General features: G+C 38.3%; 1 protein-coding gene across 2 annotated transcripts in view; it reads left to right on the forward strand.

Moving 5' to 3' along the window:
- The window catches only part of Calcr (calcitonin receptor), a 39,289-nt gene extending 24,415 nt beyond the window's left edge, over positions 1 to 14,874 (forward strand). For both annotated transcript variants that reach the window (XM_051151993.1, XM_051151994.1), the window contains 6 exons: positions 3,336 to 3,489; positions 6,433 to 6,493; positions 6,591 to 6,657; positions 7,534 to 7,752; positions 9,011 to 9,052; positions 13,132 to 14,874. In XM_051151993.1, coding sequence (XP_051007950.1) covers positions 3,336 to 3,489; positions 6,433 to 6,493; positions 6,591 to 6,657; positions 7,534 to 7,752; positions 9,011 to 9,052; positions 13,132 to 13,380 — 792 coding nt within the window. In that variant the 3' untranslated portion in view covers positions 13,381 to 14,874. The remainder of the gene's footprint in view (positions 1 to 3,335; positions 3,490 to 6,432; positions 6,494 to 6,590; positions 6,658 to 7,533; positions 7,753 to 9,010; positions 9,053 to 13,131) is intronic.
- Positions 14,875 to 15,310: the final 436 nt, after the last annotated feature.

Below are 15,310 nucleotides of genomic sequence, written 5' to 3' on the forward strand. Positions count from 1 at the left end.
ATTTTCTATGGATGTCAGCAGCCTGACCCTTCAGATATGTTCTGACCTCTACAAATATTCCCGAGAATTTCAGTACTATTCAGTTAAAATAAAAGACTCTGGAAATTGTGTCCATTCTTGAATAATTTTCATTTACATAGTAAATAATGATATTAATTAAGGGTTGAAACACTCAATTGAGCAACATTATGAGCCATATACAAAGCCATATTCATTTAGATTGGATAAACACCTGTTGCTCACCTCTGAATATTATTGCATGCAAGTCCTTTTGGATAGTATTGGAGAAGTCAGATGTGTAAAACGAAATAGTTGTGTATGTGATGACAACTGTAAGTTCATTCAATGTGGAATCTAGATGTTACATTTAATTAACATTTAAAGTTAATCTAAAACTGGAATCAACATAGACCACAGATCCTTGCTGTGTGGGGTCCTTCAAAATGTCTTCACACGTCAAGATAAATGTTTAGAAAGTGAATTATTTATTCATCTTCCCTTGATAAAGTAAACATAGCTTCCCACCCCTGTTCTTGTATTAAAGTGGACTGGTGAGAAACCACAGACTCCAAGGAAATATAAATAAACATACTAAATCACTGGAGATCACTCAAACAAGCAACAGAGTCTAATTCTGTTTTAAAGAAAGACTTGGGAGAAGGAAAATTGGAAGCCTTATTTCAGGGAAAAGAATTTTGGAGTTGGCACACTAGCCCATTTCAAACTAATTTTGAAATTGCGAATTTTTTATAGGAAGCAATATACTCTTAAAAGCTTGTCATATTTCCTTAAGAACTTATTTGTCCCTTGATAACTAAAGGAACAGGGGAGAGATTCTTTGTATTTGCTCCATTTTGTTTCAATATTTTCCTAAGGATTGAGCCACCTCCCCTAGTATAAAACAGTGAACATTGCACCGCCCCATCCCCTCAAAACTACACAGACTAGAGCGTGAGCAGAGCATTTTACACTACCCACCCATGTGTTCACCTTTGACACAACCTAATACTCCACTCCTTGCTGGTTGTCAACAAATTAATGTTCTTAAAACAAGCCCCTCTAGTTGGCTTCATTGATTCTCCTAAATGCCAGACTTTGTTAGGTATCTGAGAAAACAATTGTTAAAATAAATTAATAGCAAGATTAACTGTAAAATATATATTTATAGATGTCATTGTGCATGATTACATTTGTTTACCTGTCTGTCTTGCCACCAGAAGGCCACTCCCTTGCTCATAAGCATTGAACTCTGCAAGAATACATTCTTTAAGGAATATATGGCTACTGTTTTTAATTCTCCTTTGAAAAATTTGTTTTAAGGCATAACAAGAAAGTCTTGATATGCTTACAAAAGAAAGTAAGTACTAAATACATTTCTTTCAAGTAGTGGATATTGTGCTGGTTGGCCAAGAATTCAAATTGATGAATCAATAACATACATATCCATTAAGGTGTCTGTACACCAAACGTATAAAACAAAAGCTACATATTGATTACTTGATGAAAATGTGACCAGGGCCTCAAAGAACTCTCACCTTGTATTATGCCTAGACTCATGGGTTAGTCCTTGATAATTCAGGTTTTTATAGTGACTTCTCTGAATGTAACTACAAAAAAAAAAAAAAAAATGAGAAGGAGCTTGGTTAAACATGAAACCTCAGCTACTCTGAATCATACAGACAAAGACCATCTTCTCCGCATGTTTATCCCTTCCCCCACAAGAGAAAACCACCATAGCCTCTAGGAATCTAGGGAAATCTGGGATTTCAAAGGGTAGTCCTGGAAAGGGATCCAAAATCTCAGCTGAATTTCTCATTTTATTGATGTTTGGGTGTCTTGGAACCACCATAGCAAATACTTACTCAGCAAATACAAAACTGAGGTACCAGCCAATCAACTAATGCTGGTAAGGAAGATAAATTCATGGCAAGGGCTGCGGTGCCAGGGTATACCAATTCTACCTCATTCCAAATATAAATTACATTAGATTTCTTGATGTAAATTTTCTACATGTCTGTTTCTACTGGTCTGAATCTGAAGTTGATTCTACCTTTGAAAGCATAATCGCTACTATTTCAAGAGCCGAGATGGCTTCCTCCTTTGAATCCTAAGGGGAAAAGAAGCATACCAGAAAACATGCTGGCTCTATATCATTGCCCGTTAAATGAATTACAACTCTCATGCACTCCATAGAAGTGTACAAGCCCAGAAAGGTGCTTTGGACTAAAAGTCACTTTGCTACATTGCTTTATGAAAGGAAAATTGAAATCCAAATCGACTCAAAGCAACCTCTATGAGGAGCAGCATAATGGAATACATACCATTCGGTAAAGTAACCGCTCTACAGACAACCACTTGCACTAAATCAGAATGCTGTTTTCTTGCCATTGCCCTGTGGTTGTCAGAAGTTAATTAAAGTTAGGTGTCCCCAGGTAAGGCTTCTTAACTAAAGAGGCATTTTACTCCACAAAGAACATTTGGAAGCATCTGGAGGCATCTTCCATTGTTGTGAGTGAGTAAGGGTACTATGGACATCTAGATAGAGGCCAAAAATACCGCTAACTGCAGCAATCCTAGAGCAAACCTTCCCAACAACCAGTTATCAACCCCAAAAGGTCAGGGTGAGGAACCCTACTCTAGAATGACTAGGAAATGATGTGATATTCTGTTGTGTGGTTTGTGGTTTCCTCGTGTAGGTGATTAAGAGATACATAATTAACTCTGCACTGGCATGGTTCCTAAGTAGTCACTGAGGACACAGCCTTAACACCCAGAGAGAGTTTGGCAAACACTTGGTTCCTAATATAGAAAACAGGGCTACATATGAAACAGAAGCTGGGATAGTCATGGGCTCCTGGTCCGTACAAGAGAACTTTCTCCCCTGGTGGTCTCCTCTTTATGGGTAAGAAGGCATTGCTAACAGATCAATTTGCTTCAGAAGTAGCACGTAATATATTTAAGGTTATTTGCCTCATGGAACACAGGAGGAAAGACTCCAGAAGGCATGTACAAACCCTTGAATCGTCTTTGAAACTGTTAGTCTCAGACTCCTTGTAGGACAATGAATTGCTCTAGTCTAGGTAAGTCTCCAGACTTTAATGGAGAAAAGAATATTTTGTGGCCTCAGCTTTCAGTACCCTATGTGGCCATTTACATACAAGACTTGTGACCTACACATTGTCCCTCTGATTTGTAAATATAGAGGGCACATGTTGACAAATAGGGCAATTCTTGAGAGTTCAATGCAGATACTTTGGCTCATAATTGTTCTCCTCCCATGACAACCAGACCTACAACAATGCCCTCCACTAAATGCCTTCATTTATTCCTAACAGATAAGTTGCAAGATTCTACACTTCTTCCACCAGTACATGATGGCTTGCAACTATTTCTGGATGCTCTGTGAGGGTATCTACCTTCACACTCTCATTGTCGTGGCTGTGTTTACTGAGGAGCAACGCCTGCGCTGGTACTATCTTCTTGGCTGGGGTATGTATTTCATACAACCGAATTTTGAGCTACATTCACCCATTTTTGCATATTTATACCCTTCATTCAGTCTTGATTTCAGAAAACACACACCAGCTGTAACTTCCCTCAAGTATCTCTTTCAGATCTAGTTTACTTATTTTATTTGAAACACAATTGATGGATTTTTTTTTTTCCTTTGGAGGAGCTTTCGAAGTATCTATCTGTAAAACTCATAACATATTCCATGAAAACAAAGCTATCTATAAATGTATTCTCGCTCATTCAGCTGAGACAAGGGTACCTTGGAAGGAACATTCATACTTTTCTTTCCCAACTAGTGCATTATAAGTTAATTATAAAGCTTGTTGACATCTTTGTACACAGCTCGATAAAGATCTCTATTTAGCACATAAACAATTGAGAGGGGAAAATGAATTGTTCACCTGTATTTACAGGGAAGGAATGATTTTAAAAATACATATACAATACTTTAACCTTCATTGATCAGCAAATATTTAAGACTTCATTAGCATCATTCAAGTAGGATCATAAAGAATATCACACTCACAGTAACCACAGAATGGGGCACTCCTAACCTGTGCCAACTAAGGAAGTAGATCTCTTGCCCAGTGTTCTAACCCCAGAAAAAAGAAAGCATCAAAAAGGGGGATTTGCTCCGTATAGGTAGTTAGTTATTTGGAAAGTCAGAAAGTCAACTAGAGTTCAACAGTGCACCATTGGACCATACCAAAGTCTGTTCACTTCTATCTAATACACACACACACACACACACACACACACACACACACACACACACACACAAAAGAAACAGGGAAGAAATAAGGAAAACAACTAAAATCCACCATATTCCTTACTACTAAATAACTCACAATGCCAAGTACAACAAATATGAGACCATTAGAGTGGCACATTGTAGAGCAAGTGTCTTCTTTTAGAACTTGAAGGTGCATCACGTTTGTGTGGGAGGAACACAAACAAAGGTAAGGCCAAATAATATCTCAAGAAAAATGCTTCACAGGACTGCTAAAGGGTGTGATGGAACAGAGAAAACTTTCTGTTGGGCAATATATGGTTTCCTTTTGAAAGTACTAAAACAGGAACATGGGTTCTAGACTTTACAATATCAATAAAATATGCATAACTGATATTTTGAAAATACTCTTTAAAGGTGGGCTGCAGAAATATGTCCCCCAAAGCTATTTTCTGGAAAGGGACTAGTCTTTAGGGGATATCAAGGCCAAGGCCATCTGTGTGAAAAGTGTTTCCAATCCTAGGATTCAAAATGGAATGAAACGCCTAGATTTATGAGAGACATAATAAATCCATTCTGTGAATGAAAAACTATGTAGTGCAGAAGTTCTTTCCACCAGAAAATGAAAGAATGAATCTTCCGTTGATGCTCTTTTCCATGTTTGTTTTTGCATCACTTAGTGTTTTGTGTCTCTCCTATCCAAGCAAAGTCATGTATTCAGGTTGCCTTGGGGCTTTACTGGTTTCCTCTTATTATAAATAGAAGGAAGGAAAATCTTCCTACGGATTTTCACATTGAAAAGTAGGCTTCCTTTAATCTCCTATTTGAAAACAAAGGAATATTGTAGAATATGTATTGTTTTTTTTTTTTTCAGTATGTTTGGCAGAAAGAACATGTTGTTACAAGTCTTGGGGACTAAAAGAATAATAACAGAGAGAAAAACCCGAACTGTATATTAAAAGCCATAGTAGCTATAGGAGTGAGAGGCAGGGTCTTTCCCATTAGCTGGGAAATGTGCTTGTCTTTCAGTGATGTGGAGAGGTAGACTCAGATTCCCAAATGCCTTTTGTTGCTGTCTAATCCTAAAATGTATTAGTTTAGAACAAATTCAGACAATAACTTTGGGTCTTTGAATTCAAATAAGAAAATAGTCTGTTAGAACTGCTGTGAATAGCACAATCATATGTTGTATAAATAGTCCATTTCAAGCCCAACATGTAATCAATGGTATTATTGAATTGTTTCATTTATGGGTTTAGAAACCAACATGATTTCGTGTGAAAACCTAATAGTTTGAGACCTTCTCTTCTTTCATCTCATTTGCTGAAATTTGAAGGGTACCAGCTTAGTTCTTTCCCAAAACGCATTTCTTAACCTGACTGCAACATCAAATCTCTTTCTACAGATGCTTCAATCAAATCAAGCTGTATTATCACGCACTAGGTACATCTGAGTAAAAAGACAATCATTTTGAAAGGAAAATTATAACTTTAGACTGCATACATAGAAAGAAAAATTATTCTAAAATATGTAATTTGGCAGGCTGAATGGATATCATCTGTATTTTCCTCAAGATAAACTCAAAGGGAGTTTTATTTATGTTTGCTTGTACTTTGATTTCATCAAGGAAGGGGACACTGTGCTTCCTCTATAAGCCACAACCAGAACTTGAAGGGGTAGGAATATATTGACTTCCCTGAAATGCTTATTTTAAAGGAAACAGGATCAGTGTACATGAAGTAAAGAGGAAACTGAAGTACCCAAAAGGAGTCATATGAACATCAAGGAAGGCTTTTGTAGCAGTCATTGTCCCTGGTAACATCCCTTAAGGATGGCCTAGATTCTCACATGGTGAGTCTAATTCACACAACCAAAGACTTTCTTGCCCCAGTATCAGCAAAAGCTTCTTCAGAAACAACCATGTTATGGTGAGTCACAGTACAAGTTACAATGTACCTACTGCAGCTAGCAATTGGTGAAAGGCTTTTGATTGTCCGGGATGCTCTTAACCAGATGCCTCAAGCTGTCTGGTTTGGCTGAGGATAATTTAATACAAACATCAGGGGAATGTCTTGATGGGCACACTCAACTTGCTACCATCTTTGCAAATATGCTGCCATTATCCATGTAACTGTAGTTAAGCTGATGGCATGGGAGCTAATTTTGATTTGTGCTTTTCCCAATTTTAGGCTTCCCCGTGGTGCCAACCACCATCCACGCCATCACTCGTGCCCTCTACTACAATGACAAGTAAGTATCACATTGATTCTTAATTTAATATATTCCAAAGTGAAGGCACATACTGATGTGTAACCTTGCTTTTTTTTTTTTTTTTTTTTTTTTTCAGCTGCTGGCTGAGTGCGGAAACCCACTTGCTTTACATCATTCATGGGCCTGTAATGGTGGCTCTGGTGGTAAGAACTGATTCTTAAATATATTGCTATCATTGTCATTGTTCAGCTTTGTGAATATATTTCTATGTGGCACATGTACTGTAACTACAATATAAAGCTAGTTTAACGTCATTTTATCATAAAAGGCCCAATTACATTCTTCAAAAAAATTATTTTACTTCATATGCAGAAAAGCTCATTTGCATACATAGGATGATGGCAATGTAGCACTTCAGCCTCAAAGACAGTGTTTTTCTTTTCTCGTAGTAAAAAATACAAATAAAAACAGACTCAAGCCTGGATGTGACCACATTCTGCCCCTGCACTAAGGAGGCATCCTTTAGTAACTGAACACGTTGAATTGCCATCCAGGCGGTCTCTCCAGTTGTGTTCACTTCTTACCTTGTTTTCTATGACAAAAGCAACTTAAGAAAGGATTTGCTTGACATGACAGAGGCTTCATGGCAGAAGATGAGGCAGCTGGTCACATCCCTGTATCTCCAATCAGGAAGCATAGAGGGATGTGGGCCCATGGTGCTCATCTCCTTTTCTTCAGTTAGGGACCACCCAAGTTTATAGAATTCAATTACTATCAAAAGTCTTATTTTTTTATGATTTCTTTTGGTTTGGTTTTTCTTTTCTTTTGTTTTTATTTTTTTATTATTATTATTTTTTGCACAATTGCAATTTCTATCCCAGCTTTTAAAAACTTACTCTTTGAGATTACAACTAAATCCTTTTAAAACTGTATTTTCAGAACTAACCTTTAGAGCCCAAACCAGCTGTGGTTCAAATGTCAACTCCTTTTATTCTGAAAGTTCTCTATGTATTGGTACAGTAGATGTCATATTGTTCGTGCTACAGTGATGGAGTATTTGTTCATCTCAATCTTTGTAGGTTAATTTCTTCTTTCTGCTCAACATTGTCCGCGTGCTTGTGACCAAGATGAGGCAAACCCATGAGGCAGAATCCTACATGTACCTGAAGGCTGTGAAGGCTACCATGGTCCTTGTGCCCCTGCTGGGCATCCAGTTTGTTGTGTTTCCCTGGAGGCCCTCCAACAAGGTGCTTGGGAAAATCTATGATTACCTCATGCACTCTCTGATTCATTTCCAGGTAAGAAAACCAACCCCATGTTTACTCCATGGCTTGTTCTCCTAGTAGAGCCATCTGACTAAAACCTGTAATCTTCCTTGTAAGATTATGATCTTAAAAGCCTGAACACATGGCCTTCAACTCAGCGGGTGAAACCACAAATTTTGGAGGAAAACAGATTATATAAGGCATTTGTTTCCTCTTTATTGATAACCAGGAGGCTTTACTGGTCCCACAGAGGCAGCTTTTCACATATCAAGTAGCGGCCTAGTATATCTTTCATTAACCAGTGTGACTTTGGAGTCATGAGAGTAACACACTTGCACAGAGCTGCCCATGCCTCCTGTTCCCCCACCTTTCATTGATGAGATCTATCCCTGAGAGCTCCAGGCCTGTACAGGAACTCTGTACCTGGGTTTCTCACATAGGACAGCACTGCCAACACAGTTCCAGGCCTCGAAGTCAGCCAAACTAAGGAAGAGAACTGGTGCCCTGTTTCCACTCACTCCAAAGACTGGCCCAGATTAACAGTGCCAATAAAGCTTCAGCTACGTATTTTGAGTCTCCATCTGGGCAGGAGGAGGTTCTAATATAGGCCAAAATTTTTCCTTCTCAATTACAAACTTCAAATCCACTGTACTTTTCCCAACAGCCAAGGCCTAATGTGAGGAGGAGGCCAACATTAATTAGGTTGAAAAAAGCCCAGGCATTTCTTTAATAACCTAAGATATTGGGATTATACTTAAAACTTAAAGCATCTTATGAAGCTTAAGCGAGTCTCCAAAGGCAACAGGTTTCTGCGAGACCTACTTGGGAAATCTCTCACTAATTCACGTCCCACAGCTTTACACTCAGACTTGAAGAGAGTCCTCTGATGATAGCAGCTTTTAGTTTTTTAAAGTACACAATCTCCAAAACCATCTGTGTTAAATGGAACAAAAGATTAAGCAAATTCACTAGAGCCCTTCTTCTAGTTGCTGTATAGTAGTGTCTTTAACAAAAATGTATTTCTCTATTAACAGAATGATGTTTAAACTTTTGGTACTGATATATATATATATATATATATATATTCATATTCTAATGGAAATACTTTTGTAACATAGCACTGAAAAGAAAGGATATATCATTCTTGTCTTGCCTTTCTGTTTCATCAAACTTTGATGTGCTGTTGACATAGTGGAATTTTCCTCTATAGAAAGCCTCTGTGCAATGATTTTATGAAATGACATCATGCAAACACAAAGAACTTCAAATGTACTTTTCCTTGTCTTTTTAGGGATTCTTTGTTGCAACTATCTACTGCTTCTGCAACCATGAGGTAAGCATGTCTTCCATGTTATGCTATAGCCCACTTTATATAAAGCCAGCATTTTACTGTTTCCAAAGGACCATAGTGCAGCTTCACCAGATCTCATTCCTACATGATCTCATAGGGGGTTGTGAGCAATGGGTAGGGTCTTTTCTACCATCTCAAGCTGAGTCATACTTACCTATGGATGTGTGGTGCAATTACATATACAGCTGAAAGAGCTCCCTTGGCTGATATGTCAGCAATTTGATGATAAAATTAAAATTAAATTTTAAGTTTGATTCACTCTCAGTGTGCTGCCATCAATGATTGCTGTCATGGAGTAAAGCCTTATATAACAATCTGAATATCTGGTTCCGTGTGCTGCAGAGACTTATACAGCCAGGCTACCCAGCACATTCAGCCATTGCCCCCTTTCTTCCAACAAAATCTTGTCTGAAAGCTCAATGTATAAAATGTGAAAGGAGAGCTGCTATAGCCCTAAAGGTTCCACCAGTGGACCTCAATGATTCCAAGGAATACAATTTGAAACTTCTCCTCAGTTTTCAGGTGATAAGTCTAAGTTTCAAAAAAAAAAATGATGTTACTGATTCAGGGTCACCAATACAGCTGTGACAGCCAGGACCAGAGTCCAGACTTTCTGACTCTCTGTTAAATTTACTAAATTCCAATAAATTATCTAAATATGTAATCCTGCCCTGGAAATTATACTGTTCCTTATCAAAATCACATCATTTTAATACATAAGAATTCATATCATTGTAAATTAATTCCTATTAAAAATAATTCTATTCAAGACAAATCACACTTTTTTGTCAAATGACCATATACTACCCTGTTAGTGTTTAATAATGTTCTCTAATGGTTCACAATCTAACCCTAATCTGATGCCTGTTCTATTCTTTTTAAAGTAATATTCAGTGAGTATCAAAATACTTGCCTGCTTTGTCACATGATGCAATCTCCAGATCCAACTCAGAAAAAAATTGTATTACTCTTTTTTCACTGGTACATCTTATTCTTCATCCAATAGCTTATTCCTCCACTCAACAAAATGTGTTTGTGTACTCATGGTTGCTAAGGGACATAGGAGGCATCTGGAATAAAAATGAGATATATTTCTGTTGCTAGCTAGTAGAGTAGCCTCTTCTCCTCCTTTAATTCTTTGACAGTAAAGATAAAAAATTAAAAACTAAATCTGGCTTAAATAATTCCATGTAGAATACTGCTGCACCAGTGAGAATCCCCTGTGAATAAGAGTCCTGCATTTTGAGCTTGTCTTAGAATACAAACTAAGTTCTCTCATCTAAAACAATATCAAAGCAGGGGCAATATGAAAATCAGACTCAAAAAGGCCAAGGCTTAGAAAGCACAGGGGGATTGCATGCATGTGTACAATTGCCACAGTATTTATTGTGTCTTAACTATGATGTTATTGGGAGCCTAAGACGTAGTAAACCCAAGGGGTACCCATGACAGTTGAAATAGCTAGACTTTATTGCATATGCTCTTTCTGTTTTTCTGCTTTTGAAACATTTCTGTTTTCATTAAGATCATGTAACTAGAGGAAGGTGTAAACGTGAAATTTCTAATATTACAAAAATGGCATGCTAGGGCAAATGTAATATCACAATCCAGCGGATGTCAGGCATCTGGGTCTCATCTGGGCACTCTGCATACATTTCCCCTTCTGTCACTGAACGTACACAAGGTACCCTCATTCATAGGAGGGTACATCCAGCTACAGCACAGATAAGCCTGTTAGGAGACCTTGCCTGGTGGATATTGAGTTTTGACAAAGATTCAAGGAACTGATAGGTCAACAATGCAATAAAACACTGAAAAGTTGATTTGGACTCATTATCAACATATTACTGTCAGTGAATCACCATCATAGTAACAATGCCTTATACAGAGGGTTCGTGGGTGCACTAAGAGCAGCAGACATGCTACACTGTGGTGACAGAGTGACAAATGACAAACAGGACCTAACTTCAGTATTGAAGGGAAACCCCACCTCCCATGAACCAGCACACAACTATGGGTGTTTAGGATAAACTTAACAGGAAAAGAGGCATTCCAATCTAACCAATAAAATTTCATCATGATGTTTGTCTCCTCAGATATGGGGACCAAGGCTCAAATAGACCAGACTTCCAAAGATTAATATATAGATTAATATAAAGACAGGGAGAACAATTGTGTCTTCAAACCATCAGACAAAGCTTTCATTTTGTTTTCAAAGTCAACAGTAAATAAATTAATAAAAGTCAAGGGGGAAGTTAAAATTATTTTTGTTGATCTTTCAAAATAAGCAATAAACATGTAATCCAAAATGTTTTTTAGTGTATTTACCACTAAACATTTCTACTCTCTAAACATTTCTACTGCTTTCCACAATCAATAAGAATGTCAGGGTTGTTTGGGGGGTTTTTTGTTTGTTTGTTTTTTGTTTTTTTGTTTTTGTTTCAATATCACAGATTTAATGCCCTTCTTCTTATCATCAAAGCAGCATGTAGTCCATGCACTTTATCCATCTACTGCTGTAAGAGATAACTACTTTATTTAGACTGCCATCATTACAACATCTTTTGCATGCTGCTTGGGGCCTGTTTCTATATCTACACTATGTAATTGGGAGCAGATTGGAAGCAGATTGCTATCACCACACAAAAGCATGGCTCGTGAATTTGGAATGCCAATTAGAGAAGGTTGCTAGATTCCTGTAATAATCATTATAAATATTAAAATTTACTTCAAGCTCTTTGGACTCATATTGGACTGAGTGATTCAGTACATGTGGATACTCTGGGAGGAACTGTAAAAGGACAGGTGAGGCAGATGCAAGATTTTTTTTTTCCTGTGGGGCACTTCTGCCAACTAACACTAAGTGTACGACTACTATTTGTGATGGATGCCTCGAAAACTCCCCAAGTAGGCTTTAGCTATAAGGACAACCTTGGTATCTAAGAGGTGCTGAATCCACGAAAACGATACCACTTCCTCTCCAAAGACACTGAGCTGGCATCCTTCCTAGTTTCTCAAGAGTACGTTGATGGTCTCTTGATTATAAACCTGACACCAAAGGGCTAGTCTACAATCCACATCCAGCCAGGCTTCACTTCGAACTTGGGTTCTGCCACATTGCAGCTCCTTTACTGTGCCCATATGGCACAATCTAGGCCCTCCCATCTGTCAGCGAACACAACAGTGGTGCCCTGTAAGAAGGCTGTTGTGAAGATTAAATAAATTAATTCAAATCAAGTGATTATAATATGCCCTTTGGCGGTCAGTCAGTAAATGACAACTGAATGTGTTATGCCATCCTTTGTCCCTGTATGACTTTCATCAAGGCAAAGTCCAGCTGCATGGCACAACTTACTCCTTAGCGCTTTAATATTTTGCCTATGTTTAAAATATACTTGTATCACAAATGCTACGCCAAACACATACATCTATAGTTAGTTTGAAAATTGCAGTATTTCAAATGACCCAATTGCCAGCTTATTTTGGTTGCTTTTCTATAAAAAAGAGAGTGAAATCTCATTCTTAAAATGTTTTCACTGCCATAGTCTGAGTTTTTACCTGGAACACCTCACCTGGAGCATTGTTGGGTAAGAGTAAATGCACAACATGGGTCCACTGTCATAAAATTTAGGACTATATTGTGGTTCATGAATATATTTTCATGATCCAAAGGCTCCAATTTTGATAAAAATCATGTCTTAGCGTGAATGGCAGTGGGTAAAATTTTCTTAACTGCTTCCCGCTGTTGAGCTATGTCTGCTACATTATGGAACGAGTCAGCCTTCCTTTGCAGGCTATGAGAGCCAAGACAGAATTCTGGGGGGGAAAAAACTGGCATATAGCTTGCCTGTTGTTACCAGACAGGTAACTAACTTTTTTAATTGGCGTATTGTTATCCCAGGGTGGTATATTTCATAGCCACACTATAAACTTAGTTCTGAGATCGGATCTGCAAATTTAACCTCCATCAGCTTCTACTAAGCCACAAGAGTCGTGCCTATGAGGTTTGCTTGCGTCATGGCTGACAATCATTGAAAACAAGGCTCGCTTTGCTCTTCCAGGTGCAAGTAGCCCTGAAGCGCCAGTGGGCGCAGCTGAAGATCCAGTGGAGCCAGCGCTGGGGAAGGCGCCGCCGCCCGACCAACCGTGTGGTTGCGGCTCCTCGCGCGGCAGCCTTCGCGGAGCCAGGTGGCCTCCCCATTTACATCTGCCATCAGGAACCAAGGAATGCTCCAGCCACCAACAACCAAGGCGACGAGGGTGCTGAAATGATCCCAATGAACGTCATCCAGCAAGAAGAATCCGCTTGAATGTGAAGCAACCCCAAGCATTGTGCTCCACTGAGCCTTCATTTCCTGGGGGAAAGATAGACCATGCATTTCAAGTGATCCCCATCCTCCCAGGAGCTGAGCATATCATTCGTGAAGAAGTATTAAGTGAATTTGTCCATAGTGAATTTGAAGAAAGTTATTCTTGGTACTATTGCTTTGGGAGACAGTCTAGGAATAGAGTCTCCCACTGCAACTTGTGAACTCCATCATTCATCTAGGACTGAGATGCCAGTGTCATAGGAATGCAGGCAAGGTATCCAAAAATGCCACTAAATTGACTTAGTTCAGATACAGGGTGCTCCTTGTTAATCTTGAGCCATTTGTACCTTTGAGAAATTAAAATCATTCTCAATGTTTTTAATTTTAACACTAGATTTTTAATTAGACTATTTCTGTATTTGGCTATGGATCTGATTTTTAATTTTTTTATTTCAATCAATTCCTATATTACACACTTCACCATCCATACAATGTAAACTGCACAAATAGCATGACCTCTGCAAGATGATGTGTCTTAAACATACAAATGAACAAGAACATGGGAGGTAATCTGTGCATTGGGCACATACTTTGATTGAAAAGGACATTTAGAGTGCATTTGCTGGAACTGTACCATACTCAGATTGCTTTTTACTCCAATCCACCAGCCAGACCCAAATGCTATAAGGAATTGATTTTAATGCTGAATGTGCTTTGGCCACTGACATTTATAAATTGGGAGGTCACCAAGAATCTGTCGCCAAAATTCTCACAAAACTGCCAAAAATGTAATTCTCCATGAAAAAGAACACTCTTTAAAGAGAGTTTTCCATTTTCCTAAACTACAGGATTTATAAAGCAAATCACTCCAAGGTTTATAAAGCAGATTACCTCTTGCCCCTGGGTGCTATCTAGCAGTAAGAGATAGATTTGTTTACGACTGGTAATTAAAAGACTCCACACAAGTCCATTGACTGCCTTCCACCCAGCTTCAAAGCTTAACAAGATCTCTGTTTTCCAGGAAGACTCAGTGTGGCTAATTACAAATCGGTTTCTAGTTGACCTCTTGTTTGCTCCTATTAGCAAAACAAGAGGAGAAAGACACAGCATAAGGACTTCAAGTTTAACCACATATTAATCCATCTTAAAATAAGCGCAGCTTCCCATCAAATCCCAGTATTATATTTCCACATCTCTCTTTCCTCCCCAGTATGGGATCTTCAAAGGTCCATGAACAAACCAATAACTATCACCGATTTTTGAATCTGCAACAATAATTGGTTATCATTATTTAATCTGTAAGTTAAACGAGGAGCTTCATGGAAACCCTCAAGAATCTCCTCTCATCCATGTCATCGTAGGCCACTGCCTTTCAGAAGCCTTTAGTTGGGTAAAGACAAAAGTAACTTGATTTGTTCTGGTTCATATTTGGTGCACCCAAAGAGAACTGTATTCCCCATGACTGTAGACCTTGGACACTGAGTGTGTCTCCTTTACCAAGTAAGTGTGAGGGAGAAATTGAAACGAAGGCATCTTTTTTTCAACCACAGTGTTAGGCGCTGATGTTCCTATTTTTTGTTTACAGACATCAAGACCAGTGTATTTCAGGCAGCTCTAGTACAAATGTGATAATATATTGTGAAGTAGTTGAGATAATACTGTGCTAGTGTAGTAGGAGCTGATGAAATCAAACTGGTTTATCATAATATTGCATGTAATACCTTAATTGTGTGAAACGCTTCTGCTATGTACATGTATAAATTAATACAGAGCATATTGAAAAGGCAAAGATGTATATTTGCATATTTTTCTAAAGAAATATATTTTCATCTTTCACTCATGCATCTTGTCTCTGGTCATTCCATGCATTCTGTCTGCATTTCAGCCATAACCTACCAACATCCCATCTTGTCTGTCTTGTGGGAGGGAG

This window comes from Acomys russatus, chromosome 10 (genome assembly GCF_903995435.1).
Source record: "Acomys russatus chromosome 10, mAcoRus1.1, whole genome shotgun sequence".
In the NCBI taxonomy this organism is placed as follows: domain Eukaryota; kingdom Metazoa; phylum Chordata; class Mammalia; order Rodentia; family Muridae; genus Acomys; species Acomys russatus.